The sequence below is a fragment of the Culex quinquefasciatus genome, chromosome 1 (genome assembly GCF_015732765.1).
Source record: "Culex quinquefasciatus strain JHB chromosome 1, VPISU_Cqui_1.0_pri_paternal, whole genome shotgun sequence".
Lineage (NCBI taxonomy): Eukaryota > Metazoa > Arthropoda > Insecta > Diptera > Culicidae > Culex > Culex quinquefasciatus.
This window is the reverse complement of record NC_051861.1, coordinates 8,109,704-8,132,571: the sequence shown is the minus strand read 5'-3', so window position 1 is coordinate 8,132,571 and position 22,868 is coordinate 8,109,704. Positions and strand designations below refer to the sequence as shown.

Here is a 22,868-nt window from a genome sequence, read left to right as displayed (position 1 = left end):
CTCATAACTTTTGATGGGGTTGTCAGATCTTCAATCTTTTGGACACGTTTGAAAGGCCTTTCAAACACCTTTCTAACAATATACAGCACGACAGGTTTTCTTACAAAAACCACCCTTTTTACAATCTTCCGAAGTTTAGCTAAAACCGTTTTTTAGCATAACTTTTGAAGTACTTTTCTAAACTTCTTAATATTAACTAGGGTCTTGTGGGACCCCAAGACGGATCGAATGAGACCAAAACAGTCTAAATCCGTTCAGCCAGTCCGAAGATAATCGAGTGCATATTTTTGGGTGCACGGACTCACATCCAGACACACGCACAGACATTTGTTCAGAATTTGATTCTGAGTTGATAGATATACGTGAAGGTGGGTCTAGGAGGTCGAATAAAGAAGTTCATTTTTCGAGTGATTATATAGCCTTTCCTCATTGAGGTGAGGAAGGCAAAAAGAATCAAGTGTTAGTTTCTACAAAAAATTTCAGAACGCTAAATAAGATTTTCATGGTCCAAGATAAAGTCATTTCCTCGTCAATTTCCAAATTCCGTTATCACCCTTCGTAACACCAGAGGGGCGTGTGACTCTCGTCACTCCAACTCCATTATAGAAACCCAATTTTCAACGCTTCCAATCCAAACAAGCTCCTAAAGATATGGTAGACGAATCTTCAACGGAACTTAATAACCAACCATCACCCATTTCTCTCCATCTCGCGAAACAATTAAGCCGCGTGAAACATCATAATAATCAACGCGGTTCTTCAACTCATTCTGGTCGTCCAATTTCTGGTCAAGCGCAACGCTTGAACACCGCATTCTATAGCGTCCAGAAAGACAATATTGTTATTAGCGAGAGGGCTAATCACCTGGCCGCAAACGACGCACAATAGTTTGTGGGTTTTTTTCCGGAATAGAGAGATTGATGAACCACTGGCAGTGCAGGGTCGTCCCCTCGAACGCCGTTAGATTTGGTTCGCGTGAGATCCGCGGCTCAAGATATTCGGTGGATGCTGCGCGTCAAGATCTGTGCTGCGAATCAAAATGGTTGATGAAATTGGATTGTTTAAAAACAAGCAACAAGTTCGCGCTCGCGGCGGACCAAAGCATGGATGAAGGTAATGGAAGAACAAATAATAAAAACAAACGGCTCGGGGGCCTCCACCTCTAAGGGTTCCAGCGTGCTCTATTGTTGACCTAACGCTACCTCAACCAGCATCTCTCCGGGGCCTTCGAGATCTACGGACCGGCCGGCGGAACGCAAGTGCCTTCGAGAGGCGAGCTTTTGTTTGCCAAGTGTTTCGAAACAAAAACGTGTCTGCAGCGGAACCACGCGAGAGGAATGCGTTCCAGGGCCCTTGAGACACACCACGGAGAAGGGCCCCATGGGAGCGCGTTGATAAGCAGAAGAATTGACCGAGTGCACGGCGGCTGAACAATGGTTGTGCTGATTGCCGGAAATATGCACAATTTGTAATGGGTTTGTGCAATTCTTCAACGCTAGAATGTAACATTAGCGTTCTTTGAAGTCGTATTTTACCAACAGTTGGCTTATTTTGGTTGAATCGACACGTTTACCCGAGTAATTAAAACCCACTTACGTGACTTCAAATGCAAAATTTCCCAAAAACTGAGGTCCCCCCCCAAGGGTACTTATCGCAATCAGTCAATAAATTTTTAACGTCCCAACCTTCCGGTATTATCTCTCTGCTCTTTAATTAGAATTTATTCCCGCTTTATCTAAACGAGCAAACTGTGCGCTGTGCACAGCACTTTGTCGCGTTCGTTAAGTCCTCCGGCCAAGGCCAATCAATGCCAGGTTACGCGACCAACAGACCAACATTGTGTAAACTGCTCGTGTGTCTTTGGGGAAAAACACACACGTTAGCCGGATCGTGGGAGAAGATCCGGAAACCCTTGGCGCGTCAAAAGCCGACCAAACCCAATCTTTCCAAGGGTTACATTAGCCGCGCAGATCATCAACTTGAGCTGATTAAGACTACACCACCAGCTTTGGACGGAGTCCACGCTGATTTAATTACTGAACCGCGCCGTTGTTCGGTAGCTTCGCCGGAGTCACGTTGACATGGGAGTTCTACGACCCGGCCGGCCGGTCGTATACCAACGCACCGGGACTAAGAACTTGTTCACGACCCGTCGTCGGCCCACCAGCTTTCGCTCTCTCTCTCTGGACTTCTCGACGACGACGACAGGGTCTTGACGTTGTCAACGTGGGCGAATGCGAAACCGAGGCTTTGAAGGGACTTGTTGCTGGTTTGGCGTTGCGGACTTGGGGAGATCCGCTGCGTCATCCTGCGATGAATTTAATGGTTTAATTAACATTATCGTTTTCGTTTGATCTCGTTTGTGGGGGCCGCGAAATGTGACGAGCCCGTTGTGGTTCGTCAAGTTCTGGATGGTGAGAACAAGTGTTAAGACGTTTTGTACTTTCTCATTTGCACGAGATTTCTGTCATCGTTATGAAATTTGGTTGCGTCACCCTTTTTAGCACAAATCAAGCCACAAGTCAAACAAGATCAGCCGATCTAAAAAAAAGTCGAACAAGTAGCATAAAATTCAATTAAATTAGAACCAATCAATGCCACCGCTAATGAAGCTCATGTCTGTCAACCAGAATGCCTAGCATTCTTCAGCTCATGTAGAACATGCCGTCCTTCCTGTCCATTACGAGCGGCCATTTCCGAGACGACTTGCGCTCTCGAGCGCGCCCAGCTAATGGGACAGCCCATTAGCATGGCTCGAATAGTCGCGGCCTGAGCCCGAAAAGTCAAGGCGAACCATGGGAAGAACGCAGCTTCTACAACGTAATGCAGCTCTAACATCCAAGATTGACTTTATTACCCGAGCAATTCGCCCCAGAGATACCTGGGTTGCGGCGCGGTTCACGCGCTTTCTGATCTGCGGTCAGTTTGTGCTGCTGCCCTGGGGCCTTCTCTGAATGAACCATGCCGAGCTCTTTATGAGTTTATTGTGTTCCGCTTTGGATTTCGTGCGCTTGCAGTCTTTTTTTGTTGTAACTTGCTCGAATTCTCCCTTTCCTTTCCAACTCGGGTGTGCGATGCAATACGCCCCACGAGAGACCGCAAAGATCCTCCCAAATAATGCGTGCTCCGTGGAGGCTCCTCTCAATTATTAGTCGTAATGTTGCCTTTCTTAAGGAAGAACGCTTTTTAATCTTTTCAACATAACCCGCTTCGCTAAAAGATGGTGATTTTAGCGGATTGCAGCCTGGATTTCACCATGTATATATTTTGATTTGCCACCCGCACCCATCTTCAGTCTTCACCCGTTGACAAGGAAAGGGATTTGTAAGACGGAAAGTGTTGATGTTCAACTTTTTTTAAGGGGATAGGGGAAAATCTCCACGGTATCCCTAAGTAAGTTTCGCTTGGAGTTGGACGGTTTTTAAAAATCATTCAAACTGACTACCTTGCTTCAAATCATAATCCACGAAATAAGCAACGTCTCAGCCATCGGCTAGGTGAATCAACACACTACCCCCGAATCCAACCCGGCGAGTGCTCCGCAACGTTCCTCGGAGAGCAGGTCGTCTCCGAAGGTATACACCGCGTCCAACCCCGGCAGCTGCTGATTGGAAAATAATTGGATGGGAAAGAACACAAAGGGACGGGGAAGAATCAACCGTATACGAGCCCGGTATTTGTGTTCTACACAAGAAATTGCGATGTGCGATATTGACATTTTTCCACGAATGTCGGAAGCACTGACTGCACTGAAACCGGAGGATCCAATTCTTCCGCCGTATATACCAACAATTCCCGGGTTGTTTTCATTAATTGAAAATGGAATACCGCGGTGGTGGCGGTGCAGAAATTGGATTTGCTGCACAGCTCGCTGAGTGGATTTATACGATGTAATTTTTCTCTAAACTTTGAAGTTCGAGCGCGCGAGCCAAGGTGAAACATTGTTTGCATTTCGTAACGACGGCACAGAGATTGCGATTATGGAGAGTTGCACGTGTGTATTCTAGTTCTGCGAAGCATACACATTTCAGGGAACGGTAAATTATGCAAAGTTCTAACCAAGAAGTGACTTAACTTGGGTCAATGGACATCTGCATACGTCAGGTGGTAATTATCTTAGTTGTGCAACTCATTCCCAAATGAAATTAATTTCATGACATTTATAGCTCTCCCATGACGAACGCCAACCCCTTACAGCACTTAAATTAACTTCTACATCATGATAATTACAATTGTACAATTAATGCTTCTAACCTTTCCCATCCAGGTGATATTTCATTTAATTGTTCTTGCAAATCCACCCCGGACTATCATGTCGTCGGGTCATCGACGTCTCCCCGCAGCCACATCAGCAAATAAACAAAACGGAAAAAACGTGGTCAGTCATACCAACTAGACCTGCTGAAGAAGGCATAGTCAGGGGGGTGCGCATTAGACAGATTACGATCGGCCCGCCCATTAAGATACCGGCTTCGTTCGTGTCTTCCTCCGCAAGCAACGTGTGATGCCTTGATGAGTTCGGGAATCATAATCTAGCCCGCCGCCGTTGTAAAGTGATGGAAGCCCTCTCCGCTTGTGGTCGTTGTTGTTGTTGTTGTTGGAGTCTAGAGCGATAGCAGAATGAGTTATGTTTAGCAAATGCTTCTAACCCTTTCGTGGACAAAGTTGTTTTATCGTCAGAGTGAGATAAGAGTTTTTGTTACGCACAAATTTCGATGCGTTGAAAACCGCAAACCACACGCACAAACAAATTTCGTTCATCGAAAAGTGAGGTTAGACGACACATTTTATTGAGCTATATAAAGATGGTAGCGTAACAGCTTCAAGTCAAACCTCATCGTGTGCTTCTTCGAAACGCAATGTCCGGAAACCGTAAGCTGCTGGCCCTTCTCCAGCGTCCTTTGGAGCCCACTTTCTACCCAAAGGACAACGGTACAACGGTGATCGATCTACCCGACAGTTACTTCACCGAGCGCTACCGCCCGATCGGAGAGTCCCTGCAGAACCGCTTCGGAAACGACGCCGAGAATCGGATCGCAGTGCGCAACGTCGGCACGCCGAACATTACGTTCGCGGAAGCGATCGATCGTCGCGGAGGGTTCTCGCTGTTCAACGAGAAGCACCGGAAGATTGCCGGAGATCTGATCGGACTGTTTCTGGGCCAACCCGACGTGGACTCGTTGATGGCCGTGGCCGCCTACTCGCGGGATCGCCTGAATCCGGTACTGTTCCAGTACGCGCTATCGGTAGCGATCCAGCATCGTCCCGATACGAAGGATCTTAACGTACCGTCGTTCTTGGAGCTGTTCCCGGACTCGTTTGTGGATCCGGCCGTGTTTCCGAGACTTCGGGAGGAAGGTGCCGTGGTGCAGCAGGCGAATCGGGTGAGTTACACTTTAATACGAATACTGTCAAGTTACGTAATCCAAGACTTTGACCTCAGATGACGATCGACATCCCGCAAAACTTCACCGCGTCCGATCGCGAGGACGAGCAACGGTTGGCGTTCTTCCGCGAGGACGTTGGCGTTAACCTGCACCACTGGCACTGGCATCTGGTGTACCCGGGTGAAGGGCCCGACCAGGTCGTTCGCAAAGATCGTCGCGGTGAGCTGTTCTACTACATGCACCAGCAGCTGATCGCCCGCTACAACGTGGAACGGTTCTGCGCCAAGCTGGCCCGCGTGCAGCCGCTGAACAATCTGCGGCAACCGCTTCCGGAAGCATACTTCCCGAAGATTATCCGGAGTGCGAATAACCGTGCGTTCCCAGCGAGACCGCAGAACCAGCAGCTGCGAGATTTGAATCGAGTGGCGGACGATGTTATATTCACGGTGAGCGATCTGGAACGCTGGGGAAGCCGCATTGCGGAGGCCATCGACGCTGGGACGGTGCTTGGGGTAAGGATTTCTTTGGTGAGACTTAGTTGTAGAATGATACACGTGTTACTTTCAGCAAAACGGACAACGAGTACCGCTAACTGAAGCAAACGGTATTGACATCCTCGGCAACATCTTGGAACCTTCCAAGTTGTCGGTTAATCAGCAGTTCTACGGAAACTACCACGGTAATCTGCACAACCTCATAGCCTACAGTCACGATCCGGACAATCGCTTCCTGGAGGGATACGGCGTTGTTGGGGAGTTCCAGACGGCTATGCGGGATCCGGCATTCTACCGGTTGCACTGCGAAGTAGACAACCTGTTCCACCGGTACAAGGCCACACTTCCAGTTTATCCACCAGCCCAACTTAATTTTAACGGAATCCAGATTCAGTCACTTGCCGTAACGCTGAACCGACCAAAGGCACCTCCGAATGTCCTGCTAACCTACTGGCAGCGTACACAGGTTGATTTGGCATCCGGGTTGGACTTTGGACCGGAAGGAAACGTGTTCGTGTCGTTCACCCATCTTCAGCACGCTCCATTTGCGTACCGTTTGACCGTCAACAACAGTACCGGGACACCACGGCGCGGAACCTGCCGAATCTTCATCGGTCCCAAGGTGGATGAGCGCAACACGCCCCTGACGTACAAGGAGCAACGCATTCTCATGGTTGAGCTGGACAAGTTTGGCGTTACACGTGAGTAACAATCTTGAAGTATTGCTTGTAACTTTATAAAACAACAACTTCATTGCAGTAAACCCCGGTTCCAACGATATCGTTCGCCGTTCGGAGCAATCCAGCGTGACCATTCCGTACGAGAGGACGTTCCGTGCGGCTCAACTGTCCGGCAATGCTGCATCGCCAGCGGAGGCAGCCTATCGGTTCTGCAACTGCGGATGGCCCCACCATCTCCTGTTGCCGAAGGGAACGCCCGAGGGACTCAAGTTCGATCTGTTTGCGATGATCTCGGACTACGCCGGCGATACGGTGAACCAGGAGTTTGATGAGAATGCAAACTGTAGCGATTCGCACTCTTTCTGTGGACTGCGGGACCGACTGTATCCGGATCGTCGCGCTATGGGTTATCCGTTCGATCGGAACGCTCCGGCCGCGGTGCGGACGCTGCAGGACTTTACCCGAGCGAATAGCAATATGGCGGTTACGGACGTGAATGTTCGCTTTACCAACACTGTGATTGCCAGAACTTGAACGTGTGCAAATTGAAATAAAGTTGAATTTAAGCGCAAAAAAAAGTTTCGGTCCCGAAAGGGCGAATCAAATGCTCCTAACTCATCATCAGTCATCGCTGCGGAGGCCAGTTTTGTTTACCGAGCTGAACTTTAAAGCTGCCTCAACTCATCTCATCGCCGTCGTCTTTGGTCGCCATCGTCGAGGCAAGTATTAATGAAATTAAATTTCTAATGTGCCATGTAAGTACCAGCAGTTGATGATGATTACTGCCGGGCGGGATTCTACCGGGGCCGCGCGTTTTTTCCCTCGGTCGAGGGCCTGGGAAGGCAAGCCGGCGCGCCGGTGGTTTAATTGAAGTGGTCATTACTCTCGGCGCAGTCGCTTCCCCCAAAAGGGTCGGTCGCAACACAACAAAATCAAGTGGCCAATAAATTTCGTCCGGCCGTGGCCAACCTGTCGGCACCGCCGTGGCGTCGGCTGTAATAGAATATTACACTCCCGGCTGATGACGCGATGCTGTGGTCTTTCACTCCCCACAATCATTAGAAGCTTTTTATTTCTAATGGACAACTTAACGATCAGCGTTCCGCTTGATTTATGGGGCCGCGGCCACCAAACTCGAGATTTTATTCGGGGTGTCGACCCAATTCGCGCGCGGGACCACTTCCCGGTTCACGGCAATAATTTCTCTATCCAAAACGGCAAGTGGTCCCTCGGAATCTCTCCACGCAAGGTGCCTCGCGGAGAAGTGCAAATTCATCTTTCACCACACCGTCGCACGGCAGGGTTCCAACTGCAGTGAGAGTTGTACCGCATAAGCTCCAGGAACTGGTGGGCGAAATTGCTTGACCTGTGCAGACTGACCTCGGCGCAGCGCGACGGGCAGGTTCCGCCAGGAAAGTTACTTTCACAAGTCTCGTCACATCGTTAGACGGCGGGGCCAGCATTTCTTCGTGGATATTTTCTAATCGCCGCACGGCGCAGGCCAGATAATGTGGATTTATGGTTCGGAATGACCACGGAATGGTTACCGCGAGGGCTATAGGCGACCGGCTTAATCTAGCCAGGAAGGTCAACGGGGCTCACGCGGGATCGCGAGATGGACTGGTTTTGATAAGTTATGGTGGGAGATTCGCGAGCTGTTTCCGGGATTGGATCTGCCTCATTTACAAATTATGTGGAAAACCATTGCAAAAATTTAATGTTTCATAAAGTTTTGATGAAGAGTTTCAAGATAACTCCAAACTTGAAGTCCCTAAGAACAGCTGATCCCAGCTCATGATATGGTAGAAAAGGTGTTGGACAAATTTCTCCTACCACTTTCATAGATTAGAACACTGATCAAGAGGGATTCCCACAACCGCCTGTAACATCAAGAAGCCCGGCCATAAATTAAACTTGTCTCCCCTGTTTACTCGTGCTCCCGGCATCGGCTACCAGCCATCTTTATTGACATCCCTCCGGTGTGACGCTTGTCCAGAAGTTTCGAAACAAAATACTTGGAGATAAACCTAATCAATCAACCGACTCCAACTCTGCCACACCGGAATGACTTCAAAAGCCAAGAACGTGATCTGAAATCGATACGCATCGGGTTCGTCGCCTGGCCCAAACGCAGGTCACATTCTTGAAGAAGCCCCTTCTCCAGCTTTGGACAACACAACAACAAAACCCAAGTGGAAGCGACTCCGAAACTCATCTGCATAATATATTTCGTTCCATTGTCATGCTACCTCCTCCCGGCCTGGACGGGGAACCTCTGGGGGATCGCCCAGTGACTTGAACGCGCCACCTCGGCACACCTGGAGCTGCCAGCAGTGGCGGCGGTGGCAAACAATACCTCGCCAAAGCCAAAGGCCAATCACTCTCGCGGGTTCGCGGTTTTGCGGAGGTGTCTCGAAGAAAGATGACAAGACGTCACGTCCTTTCCGCCCGGTCCCCCGCGTTAAAGTAGGGTTGGACGAACGGTGCGCGGTTCGTCTCATCTTTCCGACGAATGCGCAAGTCACCACCATCATCGACCCAAAGAACCAACATGGCGGATGGGACGTGACTTTTCGGGTCATCGTTTCCAGAGGGGTTTCCCCTCATGTGCGTTTGTACGGCGAGGCGAAACGAACGATGTTACAAGACCCGAAACAAGAACGTAAAGCGCATCCCATAATTTGATTTATGATGTCGTTAAACCCTCCACGTCGCCCGGTGGAAGATGCTACCACATTCGAGAAAACTGAAAGGGATTGGAACATCAAAAGGGCAGAGGCTGTGGAATGCGTCGGTGTTCCGGATGGGATTTTTCTGTTTGCCTTTAGTGCACAAAGGGAAGTTGTAGATGCGTAGAAACGGGGTCGTTTTATGGTTCTAATGGAATCACTTTGGGAAAATTTGAAGAAAAATAAGCACAACTACACCCATGCACGGATGGAGTTCCTGTAAAAAAATCCGGTAACACTATAGTGTCGAATTCGTAAAAATTGAAATGATTCAAAAATAATTATTGTCAACATTTTTATCCGATTTTGAACAACAGTTTTGTTGAGTTTGAAAACATTCACAGCAAAATCGAAAAAAAGTTGATTATATTGTAAACATTTTAATGTTTACAAATTCAACAACATAGAATTAGCGGATTTGCTAACAGGATCTTTTTCCGTGTAAGGAAGTGGCCAAATCTTTATTTAAGTTCAGAAAACAGATATCAAAAGCCAAGAGCGACCTCTCGAAAAATTTACCTATTAAATTATTGTTTTGTCTCTGCTCGAAAAGTAAATAAGTGCTTAAAAAACATTGTAGCACGTCAATAAGATTTCCTCGAATAAATATAATTAGTATAATGTTAGATGTTGAATAAAATGTCAAAGAAAATGAATTTTACATTAAAAGTAAGTAAATTAAATAAATACGTTTTTTAAGGAATATATTTAGATAAAAAAAATCATAAAAAAACACGGACACTATTTCGACAAACCCACAAAATATACTATTTTAGTTAGATTAACCCTTAAATGGCTATAGCTTGATAATGGTGCCAAAATATAAAGTATTTAACAATTGAAAATATGATTATAATCTTGAAAACATAATTTTAAAGTTCAAGCCTGATTATCAAAAAAAACAAATTAGGCGAAAAGTATCAGCAAATGAGTCAAACTTTATTACAGTTATGCAGTATAAAAAAAAAGCGAAATATCAACGATTTTTTATGAAAATATTTTTTTTAGGGCTTTTCGTCTATGATCAATTTAGAATTTGTAAAAAGATTAAAAAGTCTTTATTTGATTTAAAATATATAAATAAGCATTGAAATTTTGGCTTGTAATTTCAATTGTTATATTTTTTGCATAATTCAATTGAGTATTCCATGTTCAAACAATCAACTAAAAATTTGTAACATAAATAAATAAAAAAAACTCTTAATGGTATAAAGTCCAGACTCGATTATCCGAAGTCTCGGGAAAATTACACTTCGGGAAATCGAATCAAGAATTTTGTTTTTCGTCGTCTTATAAAATGATTATTTGATTATGATTATAAAATGATGAATTTTTAAATCCAAGATGGTGGCCAAAATGACGGTGATGAAATATTGAATAAATGCATTTTTTTAATTTAATAGGCAATCAACCAGTCAAATTTGACTAAAATAGGGTAGCAGAATTCTAATTTGATGTTAAAAATAAAAAAATAAAAAAATACGAATTTTTTTTTTCCTGATTCGATTATCCGAAGTCCCATACAAACCTTCGGATAATCGAATCTTCGGATAATCGAGGCTTTGGATAATCGAGTCTGGACTGTAGGGGCAGGGGGAGCAGAATGGACCAGGGGGGGGTAGAATGGGCCACCCTTGGATTTCAGCTTTAGAATGGATTTAGACCAACTATAAGGCAAAGGTCCCATGAAAGACGTCAAAAAACATCACCACACTGAAAACGATGATTGAATTTATTGTATTTTTCGAATTATGAGCAAAAATGTAAATTATTGACAAAACCACGCAAATGTTGTTTATTTCGATGTTTTCAAATAAGCTTTCTGAAAGGTTGGATTGTATGGAAAACTTTTTTCAATGCTTATAATGTTACTAGATATTACTACCAAGGTAATCAAATAACAACGGAACCTTCAAATCATTTAGAGGCTAGGTGGTGGAAGTGTTAAATTAAAATCCAATTGGGGGCAGAATGGGCCACCCTTTTCCAGCCTTATGAAAACAATCAAAAGTTTAAAAAATTGAGCTAAATTGATTAATCCACTCCTGGTAGCTTCAGAAATCCCGGTTAATGCAACAAAAGTTAACTTTTAGTTGTTTCGACGCTTAGATGTAAAAATAGTGTCTTTTTTCGACAATTTTACACTATTTTCAAAAATCTTTGTTTTTTTTAAGTTACTATTTTTATACAACTGATCAAATTTCATAGAAACTATAATGGAAAGGTCCCTCAAGTAATTTCTAATCACCCTTCAACGTTGTATTAGAAGAAATAGCTTGTTTTCTAAGGTGGTCCATTCTGCCCCACACCCTGGAAAGTTAGTCGAAAAAACTTTTTTTTTTTTAAAGTGGCACAAAAATAGTTTTAGGTAAAAAAAAATATCAACCAAGTATACTGCCCCTGATCGCATAAATGTCCCATATGCATTTTCATCGATATCGAGTTATTGATGCAGTTTTGTTCAAAATTGTGTGCTCTTTCAAAAGAGCCTATAACATCCAGTACTTTGTTCTAGAAATCAAGAGGAAATCCAGTTTTTTCGCGAAAATTTAACACGTAGCCTTATATATGGGACAAACTTCAAATGCGTTTTTCTCAGCTTGCTGTTTTTGCATATGGGACATTTATGCGAACATGGGCAGTAATACAACATTGAAGGCAACATTCCAAAGCATAAGCCTACTACACTGGATTCATAAATTTTTATGTTTTCTATGGTTTTTGGTGCATTTCCCTTAGGCGGTTCATTCTGCCCCCCTGCCCCTAACAAGTTTTTTTTCAAGTCTTTCTCTTGACTGAACGGAAAGTTTTGAATGTAGGGGAACTATACCCTTTCTCAGCCTATTTCTATTATCGGCCTATCAACACTTTGATCATGAATTACAGCTTTCATACAGTGTTTTTGACTGTTCCAAAGTAATAAATAGCTCAAATTCAAGTGAGCAAGCAACTCTCCATTGTTGATACATCTGAAAATGTTGATTTAATAGCGGAAAACTGCAAAAGTGATGAGAATTGGTCGAACGGCTTAGTGTGATTAGAATGGGTATATTTCCCCTATTTCGTATAAACAAATATTAAAATTATTACACAAAAAAAATGTCCCCGATAACATCCATACTAGTATACATGACAGACATCAATGGCAGTGTGTTCTCTTGTACTAAACTTGCTGAAATTTCAACCTAGTTAGTACAAGGGAGCACTCAGGCATCGACCATGTTAAATCAGCCAACAGCTCATCGATACCAAATCAGTGCATTTGTCAACAGAAACAAGTGGTCCTACCTTATTTGCAAACAAGCTATTCCTTTGATATCCGACACCGCAGCTGTTCAGCTACCCAGTATCAGTCGTTTGTACAGGTTCAGACTGTTCGAATGGCGCACACCTTGTAAACAGATCAACTGCCTGCTTGAATCTCTGCCACCAACTCCTGCGCAAAATTCCCTGCTAATCCACGTTCATTCCTTCGTTGATTTGCTTTTCTTCTTGTCTTCGCCGGTATGGACGCACTCGTACTGGCCGCACTTCGATTCTCAAACCCACACCTGAGCACACTATTCAGTGCTGTATGTTGTATCCAGCTGTTTCTTCCCTGCGAAAATCTCGGTGAGTAATCCCCACTAGGCGGCAACTTCAACGAGGGCCAACAATGGCAGCAATGACACTACTACGATTAACATTCCAGATCGTTGTGCGGCACTTTGAACTTTTCCTTCTGGTTCCACACACGTTCCTGTTTGCAATTTTGAAATTCCTCACGTACAAATCTTCGATCTTTGATCAGCTTCCGCTGTAGGGCGACGCAGCGTGACTTTAAGAAGCGCGAAATATGTCATTCAGCAGCGTCGTTGACACACTTTTAGTGATTGCGTGCTTGGTTTCCTCTTGAGCTTCTTCCTGAGATCAACACTATCTTCTTGTTTCCACACTCTTGAACCACATCCAACTTCCTTCTTCTGATCTCACTTTCTTTTGCCTTCAGGGCACGAAGACACCACTTCCCTCTCAACTCGAATCTGTGTGTTGCACACCACCTTGAGAAACACCTGTTGTCGGTGTTGAAAACGGCTGTCGATCGCACTAAAAATGACACAGACACGGAAGACAAACTGTCGTCAACCTTGCATACCCTGCAAGCACCGCAGAAGCTTCTTCAATTGTCGCAAATTAAACACACACACACAAAAAAAACAATCCTCGCGAAATTAGCAGGTTGCAGAACAAAACTGAAAGCAGCTGGCACAGAACTTCGGCGAGCACACGCGACAGAGCTCTCCACCGTAACGACGCTCAAACCAAACTGAGAAAGCCGACCGCAACCTGGTGGCGGCGAACCTGCTGTATTGTGTGTTGCTGTTGTGTTTGCTGAGCACAACCAGTTCTTCTTGTGGGCACCTCTCTCTTCATTCATGGCAGCATGGTTGCTTGTGTCGTGGGATGGTGACGAACGTGTTTAACACTCTCTCTCTCTCTCAGCAATCTCTCAATTTCCATGGTGAGTGTTTACTTTGGAATGGGCAGTGAGGCTGAAGTTTGGGAAGTTTTGATAAAGGTATAATTTGATTTCCATGTCCATGGTCACTTTTCGTTTGACACTTTTTAGTTCGTACCCCGACAAATTTAAATAAAAAAAATAACGAACTGTCACTTTTTACAAGAGACTCACACTTGCTACCTAGCTCTTTGTAAAGAGGGTGTCAACCTAAAATGTAACCTACCGTTTGAAAATATTTTTGTCAAACCATCGGAGTTCCAGTGTATCCTAGGGGTTAATCACTTCGAGTATACTGCATACGCGTATCATACGCACATAATATTCTCATTGTCTGCATACCGTATTGACGATATAGACCACATATTCGTCGCATATGAGGTTATATCTACCCAAATATCAGCGTGGATATCATACGCGCATAATACTCGCGCAGTATTCCTAGGTTGCATACCGTATCGACTCCAATATTTGCTTCATATTGGTGCAGTATTAAAAGTGAATTGCCCTTTGAGTGTATCACATTTCAAGAATCAGACGGAAAACATAATACATCTCGAGTTTTTTTTGAAAAGGTCCTATAAACAAAATTTTCAATTTTTGCTTTTTGGGTGTTTGGGTGCATAAAGTGAAAATTTTGTTTATAGGACCTTTTAAAAAAAAACTCGAAACATGTTTTATAGAAAATATCACTTAGGATAATCAAATCACAAAAACGAGCTTAAGTACAATACAGATTCGTTTACCCAAAGCCTCGATTATCCAAAAATCAATTATCGGAAGGTTTGAGGTTTGAAAACCTTTTTTCGTATTTTTTTATTTTCTTACTGTTAACATTACATTTGAGTGTTGCGCCCAATTTTAGTAAAATTTGAATAATTAATTGTCTATTAAATTACAAAATGCATCGATTATGCGAAGATCAATTATTGGAAGGTTTGAGGTTTGAAAACCTTTTTTCGTATTTTTATTTTCTTACTGTTAACATTACATTTGAGTTTTGCACCCAATTTTAGTAAAATTTTAATAATTAATTGGCTATTAGATTACAAAATGCATCGATTATCCGAAGATCAATTATTGGAAGGTTTGAGGTTTGAAAACCTTTTTTCGTATTTTTTATTTTCTTACTGTTAACATTACATTTGAGTGTTGCGCCCAATTTTAGTAAAATTTGAATAATTAATTGTCTATTAAATTACAAAATGCATTTTTTCAATAATTCATCACCGCTATACTGCCCTGATCGCATAAATGTCCCATATGAATTTTCATTGATTTCGAGTTATTGATGCAGTTTTGTTCAAAATTGTGTGTTCTTTCAAAAGAGCCTATAACATCCAGTACTTTGGTCTAGAAATCAGGAGGAAATCCAGTTTTTTTGCGAAAACTTATCACGTAGCCTTATGTATGGGACAAACTTCTAATGCGTTTATCTCAGCTTGCTGTTTTTGCAGAGTAGTTTAGGGGTCATACTTAAGCTCGACAGTTAAAAATAAAATAAAAACAAAAAAAATTGTTCGTGATTCAATTATCTGAAGTGATTTTTTCCTATAGGCCTTCGGGTAATCGAATCTGTACTGTACTGCCGCCTCTATCAAGTCCGTCCCATATGTTAAATAGCAGGCCGAGAAAAACGCAAGTCAAATTTGTCCCGCCCATAAGGTTACGTGTTAGAATTTCTCGAAAAAGTGAATTTTCTACGGTTTTCTGGAACAAAGTACTAAAGTTTATTGGTTTTTCTGATAGTTCACATGATTTCGAATCAAACTGCATCAACTCAATATTGAAGAAATTATATATGGACGGACTTGATTTGAGCGGCAGTGTATGACCCCTAAACTACGCTTAATCGATTAAAAATTTTAAAATCCAGGATGGCGGCCAAAATGGCGATGATGAAATAATGAGTTTATAAAATGCATTTGTATGGTCAATACACCTTAAAAAAATATTTATAAAAAGCAGGCCATTTTGTCATTCGATAATGGCAGGAATTTCAAAAATATAGGGAAAGTTAGCAGCCAAAAGTTTAGCAACGGAATTGCAAAATAGTAGTTTATGCAACAAATTGCAAAAAGAAGATTTTTCAGCACGAGTCGTACTCGGTGAACCTCATTGGATAAATGTACGTCTCGTTCTGAAAAAATCTTCTTTTTGCAACTTGCATAAACTACTCTTTCAGCATCCATTTAAGTGCTGAAAAGTTCAACTTTTCAACACTTTCATAAAAAAGGAATACTTTTTGATTCGGTTTTGGAGTTTGACACTTATTTTAAAGGCAAATTGCATTCAGACTGTTTGCCAGAATTGCAACAACGGTGTTTTCAACTCGTAGCAAAACTTGATTTTTTAAATCTACTATTTTGGGCAGATAAGCATTTTGACAGCTGACTGTTTTGCAATTTTCGAGACAACAGGTAACTTTTTCACAAAACTCGGAGTGTAAAACAATAGCTGGCCTCCCCAGCTACCTTACAACACTGCGGGTTTTGTAAAAGTTGGCTGTTGTCTTGGAGTTTGCCAAAACTCCAATTGTCAAAATGCTTATGCGACCTTTTCAAATGTCGCTCCAGTGCATTGCAATCCCGTACGAAATGTTCGCCAAAATAACATAACTAAACAAAATAACGGAAAATTTGATGTTGAAATTCATAACACCTCTTGCATGTCCCTGGTGTCAAAGGATTTTGAACATAATTTAATCAACACCGAAAAAAAAGTTCTATAAATTTTGCGTCCTTTCCTTATTAAGTAATTGGGGTTTTCGAATTACTAAGTAAGAAAAAGAGGCAAATTTCGTAGAACGTAGGAATTTCGTACTTTTTTAATATTTCAGTAAAATCAATTATATATCAATATAAACGACAGTATCCTAGCAACACTGGTTATGCTTCTCCCAAAACAACCCAAACCAGATCAAAAGCAGAGAGCGAGAACAAAATCGCGGTGAGAGAAACCAAACAAAAACCGGTTTTTGTGCAACTTTCTTTCGCTCTGGTCACGTCGTCGTCGTCGTCGCATACATTTATGCTCTTTTGTTTACCTGCCTGATCCGTCCCAGAAGAGAGACACGAAAGATCGTTTGCGATCGGATCGCGCCCTCACACACCTGTAACGTGGAGACCGGACGGACATGCAGAACAAAAGGGGGAAATGAAACAGAGCAATAATGTGTGTGTGTGATTGTGTTCATTAGCAGGCGGGAGGCGGCTCTGAGCGGATGAATTTCGCGGAACGAATTAGTGCGACAAGAGCTTAATCAAAATTTTTATTATGCTTTAGAATTATATATCTACAGTTTTCATTTACTTTATTAAAAATATTGATAATTTTTTTTTTAATTTAGCAAAAACCAGTTCAAGTCAAATGTGCAAAAAACATACATGCACATTTGAGAGTTGAGCAATCGTACCTCACTACGAGAGCCCAAACGACACCGAGGTGTTCATTCATGTTTGTCTCTTGCACTGGAGTCTACTGGACGGGCCCGGGCTGGACAGGAACTGTAACAGGTATTTTTTATTTGCGAGCGGCAACCGCCGACAGCAGAGTCACAAGAGTTAAGATCTGCCTACGCGTTCAACTTTAGTCGTGTTTGTCTGTTTCGCGCTTTCCAGCCAGTGACTATCCACGCCAAAGGGGTCGATATTGCGCTGATGGATTGAAACGGATTGCCGTCGAAGCGGTCGATTGAAAGGAGGAAAATTAATTAGCTTTATTTATGGGTGTTTTTATTGTTCGTTTGATGTTAAAAGTAAAAGATCCTGCTGTTTATTCGACCGTATCAATAAATTTTTAGGTTAGGTTTTGGCTTTCGGTCTGTTAGGGGAATCAAAACACTTGTTTGTTCTCTTCATCCGACGTTTCGACCCGTTTTGGGCCTTTTTCAAGGAATCTAGGGGTAGATTTATTGGGTAAGGCACAAAACATAAAAAATGTACACTTATGCTAGGCTTACCGAAATGGGAGTGTTTGTCGTTAGGGGATGCTCCGTCACACAGAACTGTCTGGTAGCGGGGTAATCTATAGTTTCAGAAAACAAATAAATATTTCTAAATCTACAAATATTTTTCTCTCCGTGCACTCACGTTTCAGCGAAACTGGCCGCTATCCGGTATTCGCTCGTCATACGGGTTCGTTTCCACACGAAACGCGAGAATTTTTGGGGCACGGATAAATTCGACACACTTTCTACCATTGGCGCGCAAACTATGGCAATAAAACTCATGCTAGTGTGTGAGTGTGTTAAGGTGTTGGCATTATGTGTTAGTGTGTGTGTTGTCCCTACTGTTATTGTTTTTATTTATTTTGTTTTGGTTTTTCTTCCTTGTGTATATGTTCTTAATCTCGTTCAAAATCCCGGCATATGCAGCATGCAGATTATCCGTGTCTGTCCGCTTATTGACAGTATGTTGTGTGTTTTTAATGTGGCAACTCTCCAGGATCGGTAGATTGGCCCCCTTCATTGACCGATCTACAATTCGTACGGAGTCGATCCCGAACGAGTGGTCCATAGCTGCTACGTGACTCGTCAACGCCGACTTCTCTTTTGCCCAACTGATCTCTGCGTCTGTGTTTGTGTATCCCTTCGCTTTCAGTTCTTGTAGTTGTTTTACATTTGATTTGTGTCCAGACATTCTTGTTTTCAGTTTTGTTGTTGTAATCCCAATATAGCAGGCATCACAATCGTTGCATGGTATAGCGTACACAACGTTGGATTGTTCTTGTATTGGTGTTTTGTCTTTGACCAGTGGTAGGAGGGAAGCTACTGTTTTTGTGTTTTTGATGGCTATTTGTATGTTTGGGTATTCCTTGTGAAATGTTTTTGTTATTTTCTGGGTGAGCCCATAAATATTGGTGAGCGAGTAGAATATTGGTGTGTTATTCGTACTTGCGTCCATAGCTGTATCGTTCTCACTATTGTCTACCACTGTGTTGTTGTTTACCTCCTCAAACAGCTGATTTTGTGGTGTTCTGGAAATGACGCGGTTTATTAACGACTTTGGGTAGTCGTTGATCAGCAGGTGCTTGCGGATGATGTTTGCAGCGGTGTTGTGAACTATAGATTACCCCGCTACCAGACAGTTCTGTGCTTGACGGAGCATCCCCTAACGACAAACACTCCCATTTCGGTAAGCCTAGCATAAGTGTACATTTTTTATGTTTTTGTGCCTTACCCAATAAATCTACCCCTAGATTCCTTGAAAAAGGCCCAAAACGGGTCGAAACGTCGGATGAAGAGAACAAACAAGTGTTTTGATTCCCCTAACAGACCGAAAGCCAAAACCTAACCTAAAAAGTTAAAAGTAAATTAAGTCATGCGATATTTTCCATGCCTTCTTAGCATCGATCCCGGTTTGCAAATAAGTGGTTTTGAGATGCAAATTAGTCGTACCAATGAGTTTAACTTACTAGTTAAATTTGTCAAAACAACATTTGTTATTTAAATAAACTTGATAATGTTTTTAACAAGTCTACACTAAGTTCTTTTTCTGAATGAGCATATGCAGAAACAAACTGCTAAAATAATTTTAAATTGAGTATTCCATTTCCTGTCATACTCGAAGAAAGAAAAGGTCAACTATTCATCGTTAAAAATAACAGAACTGTAATTTACTTTTGCAATTCCGTCGTGAAACTACTTACTTTTCCTGTCATTCTTGAACGACGAAATAGCCTACTTTTCTGTACCAAAAATAACAGAATCGAATAGCAACACATTTCAAAATAAATGCTGAAAAGTTCTACTTTTCAGCACTGAAATGGGTGCTGAAAAGTTGAACTTTTCAGCACTTGTTTCGAAAAGTAACACTTTTCAACATTTTTTTTGATTTAAACGATTTATTGACAAAATACATGAAAATTTTACTTAAAAATTCACTCAATGGGTGTTTTTCTAAATTGCAAAAAATGTTGTATGGAACTCGTTGCAAAACTTGATTTTTTCAGCACTCGTCGTATTTATCCAACTCGGTGAACCTCGTTGGATAAATGTACGACTCGTGCTGAAAAAATCCTCTTTTTGCAACTTGTTGCATAAACTACTATTTTGCAATTCCGTCGTGAAACTACTTACTTTTCCTGTCATTCTTGAACGACGAAATAGCCTACTTTTCTGTACCAAAATAACAGAATCGAATAGCAAAACTTTTCAAAATAAATGCTGAAAGTTCTACTTTTCACTGAAATGGGTGCTGAAAGTTGAACTTTTCAGCACTTGTTTCGAAAGTAACACTTTCAACATTTTTTGATTTAAACGATTTATTAACAAAATACATGAAAATTCGACTTAAAATTCCACTCAATAAGTGTTTTTCGAAATTGCAAAAAAATGTTGTATGGAACTCGTTGCAAAACTTGTTGCATAAACTACTATTATGCAACAAGTTGCAAAAAGAGGATTTTTTCAGCACGAGTCGTACATTTATCCAACGAGGTTCACCGAGTTGGATAAATACGAAGAGTGCTGAAAAAATCAAGTTTTGCAACGAGTTCCATACAACATTTTTTGCAATTCCGAAAAACACCCATTGAGTGAAATTTTATGTCAAATTTTCATGTATTTTGTCAATAAATCGTTTAAATCAAAAAAATGTTGAAAAGTGTTACTTTTCGAAACAAGTGCTGAAAAGTTCAACTTTTCAGCACCCATTTCAGTGCTGAAAAGTAGAACTTTTCAGCATTTATTTGGAAAAGTGTTGCTATTCGATTCTGTTATTTTTGGTACAGAAAAGTAGGCTATTTCGTCGTTCAAGAATGACAGGAAAAGTAAGTAGTTTCACGACGGAATTGCAAAAACTACTATTTCAGCACTCAAATTAATACTAACATGATGAATTTTTAAACCAATCAAATTGACCGTTAAAAAGTTGATTGATGTTTTGTAAAAGAGATTTACCGCTGTTTGTCTGTGATTGTAGTATTACTAAAAAAAAATCTTCTAACAATTTCACAGAAATTGTCACGAAATCTGCTAAGCTTTTTTTATTACTTAAACAAACGACATTAAAAGTGTATAATTTGTTTTCGACTGTAAATCTTGACAATTACTACTCTCACATCCTCAAACCGTGGCATATTTCTCAGGCATTTCCCACAAGCTAATCATAAATGACCCCCCCGGGTAAGCATTACGAAACTCTCACTCTCTCACCTCTCGACCAACCAGGTCACCCTCATTGGTGCCACTGCACTTTACTGGCGTGGTGGCATTATGTCACCCCACCGCGGGCAGGCCGGGGTAGCCTCTTCACACGATCCTTGCTGGCACCTCGTCATTAATTACCCACCCTAAAAGCTGTGCGCGTCTCGTTGAGATATTGGCCGGTACACTGAAGAGTACAAATCGCCGAGCTGCACCACCACCCCGAACATTAGCGCACCTCCCTCCTTCCGCCAGGCTGAAGTTGGTGGGGTTGACAAATTAATTACCGGCCGTGTAAGCATTCGCTTCGCACCGGCATATATCAAGTAACAGCCTCTTGTAATTATTACACCATGCGTCTTTTAAACAGTGAGTTTATGCCCAGCGGCTGCTGGTAGCTGCAACTAACCGCCATGGCATCTCTCTGCTCTGAAAGTGCCACTTGGGGCTTGGAGCTGTCTTGGCATCGAGCAGCACTCCCCAAAATGGCCACCTGATGGGGCACCAAACGGTAATTGCATCTGATACCTTCACTAATCTGGCGTTTGTTGCAGTAGCGACTCTGTCAAAAGCCCCCCCGGGAGTTGGGATGATCAACGGGCCTATCGGAACGACTGATACTGCGGTTGAGGCCGTTGCATGGTTTGGAACCTTGAGGGGCTTAAGATATGAGATTGAGAAATTTTGCGCTGAAAAGTGGCTATAAATCATCGACAAGGGTGGATTAAGCGACGAACCTGTTTCCGCTACTTTCAAAAAAAAATAAAGTCTTACTGGTAAGTTTACAAAACTTGGCATCCCCACTGCACCAAACCAAGGTTCGCATTACCAGTGTGTATGTTTTGCATTCTTTTGCCATGTTGAATTTGCATATATGTACCGTGCGGCGATGCAATTTCGAGCCAAATCTGTAACAAGTGGTGACACCATACCACACCAGCTACTCCCCTTCACCATCCCACACCTTAACATTAAGGAATTTGGCGAACGCTGCAGCAGGTCTGAAAGGGTCTTTTTTATAGTCCTCTGAGCTGCTACCTTTTATTTCGAATAAGGTGAAATAGATTAACTCCAGTTAAATTAGCGAGACGAGACCAGAGTTGAATAACTAAATTGCTTTTGCCCGGTTTTAGCGAGCCCTGCTACTGCAGCCGAGCAGCATTTTTTGTTTGTCAAGTCACGAAACAACATCTAGAGTTGGAGGTGCTGCTTGGTTTGCTGTGCCACACAGGAATGCACCTCCAGCTCTCAGGGTCCCCGTCGCAGCACTTTTGCGTGATGTGTCAGCTCAAGGGGGCTCACGTATGACCACAGTTATTAAAACATTAGGACTTGAGTAGCCCTTGAGTGCTGTGACCGACATACACGCACTTGTTGAGTGTTTGTCAAATAATGAATATTTAGGTAAAATTGGAAGGATTCGTCATGAAGGTTGAAGTTAAAGCAAAAATTGTGTAGTTAGAGGGAGCACGTTTTTTCAAGTATCCACGTCCTATCTTTCAAATATTTGCTTCCCTGAAATCCCTGAGAGTCTACAAATTTCAATAAAAATATTTATAAATAATCGTGAAACGTACAATTTTTCCTTCCAAAACCAACCCTTGATAACCTCATCAACGATTACGTGACTGCGCCCGAGCAGTCACCTGCACTCCAGGTGGCGTTAGAGCGCGCTAACGGTAATCCCTGTGGGCGCCGCGCGCTCCACATACAACCAAAGTCGTGAAATTGAACTTGAGGGAGGAGACCAATCTACCCCCAGTGCGGTAAGACACCCGGTCGATTATGCGAAACTGATCCCACCTCCAGAGGGTTTTTTTTCTGCGAAAAAAAAAGAAACATTTTTCGAACGGAACTCGACGGCCCCGTAACGCAATCAACAGCTCAATGGTCGCATTACGGATCTTAGCGAGCTGGCGACGTGTGTAGCGGG

The 22,868-nt window shown here is 42.6% G+C and overlaps 2 protein-coding genes and 2 long non-coding RNA genes across 4 annotated transcripts in view; 2 read left to right on the top strand and 2 right to left on the bottom strand.

Moving 5' to 3' along the window:
- Nucleotides 1–13,586, bottom strand: part of LOC6036517 (cadherin-99C) — a 198,336-nt gene extending 184,750 nt beyond the window's left edge. The window contains exon 1 of the mRNA XM_038250705.1: nt 12,579–13,586. The gene's annotated coding sequence lies outside the window, so the exon portion shown is untranslated. The remainder of the gene's footprint in view (nt 1–12,578) is intronic.
- LOC6036514 (phenoloxidase 2) lies at nt 4,860–7,095 on the top strand. Its single transcript, XM_038250711.1, has 4 exons — nt 4,860–5,384; nt 5,444–5,899; nt 5,955–6,582; nt 6,641–7,095. The coding sequence occupies exons 1-4, from the start codon at nt 4,860–4,862 to the stop codon at nt 7,093–7,095; spliced, it is 2,064 nt and encodes a 687-aa protein (XP_038106639.1).
- Nucleotides 13,587–17,638: 4,052 nt separating the features above from the next.
- Nucleotides 17,639–17,787, bottom strand: LOC119765277. Its single transcript, XR_005276612.1, has 2 exons — nt 17,750–17,787; nt 17,639–17,686 (listed from the first exon to the last, which is right to left on the bottom strand). It is a non-coding gene; the product is annotated as an uncharacterized LOC119765277 (long non-coding RNA).
- Nucleotides 17,788–18,856: 1,069 nt separating this feature from the next.
- LOC119765527 lies at nt 18,857–19,035 on the top strand. The gene is made up of 2 exons (XR_005276792.1): nt 18,857–18,923; nt 18,988–19,035. It is a non-coding gene; the product is annotated as an uncharacterized LOC119765527 (long non-coding RNA).
- The last annotated feature ends 3,833 nt before the right edge of the window (nt 19,036–22,868 follow it).

Excerpts from the sequence above, each read along its gene's own strand:
- LOC6036514 (XM_038250711.1), top strand. The coding sequence starts at position 4,860 with ATGTCCGGAAACCGTAAGCTGCTGGCCCTTCTCCAGCGTCCTTTGGAG. Across the intron at positions 5,385-5,443 it reads TGGTGCAGCAGGCGAATCGG|ATGACGATCGACATCCCGCA; the intron begins GTGAGTTACACT and ends CTTTGACCTCAG. Across the intron at positions 5,900-5,954 it reads ACGCTGGGACGGTGCTTGGG|CAAAACGGACAACGAGTACC; the intron begins GTAAGGATTTCT and ends TGTTACTTTCAG.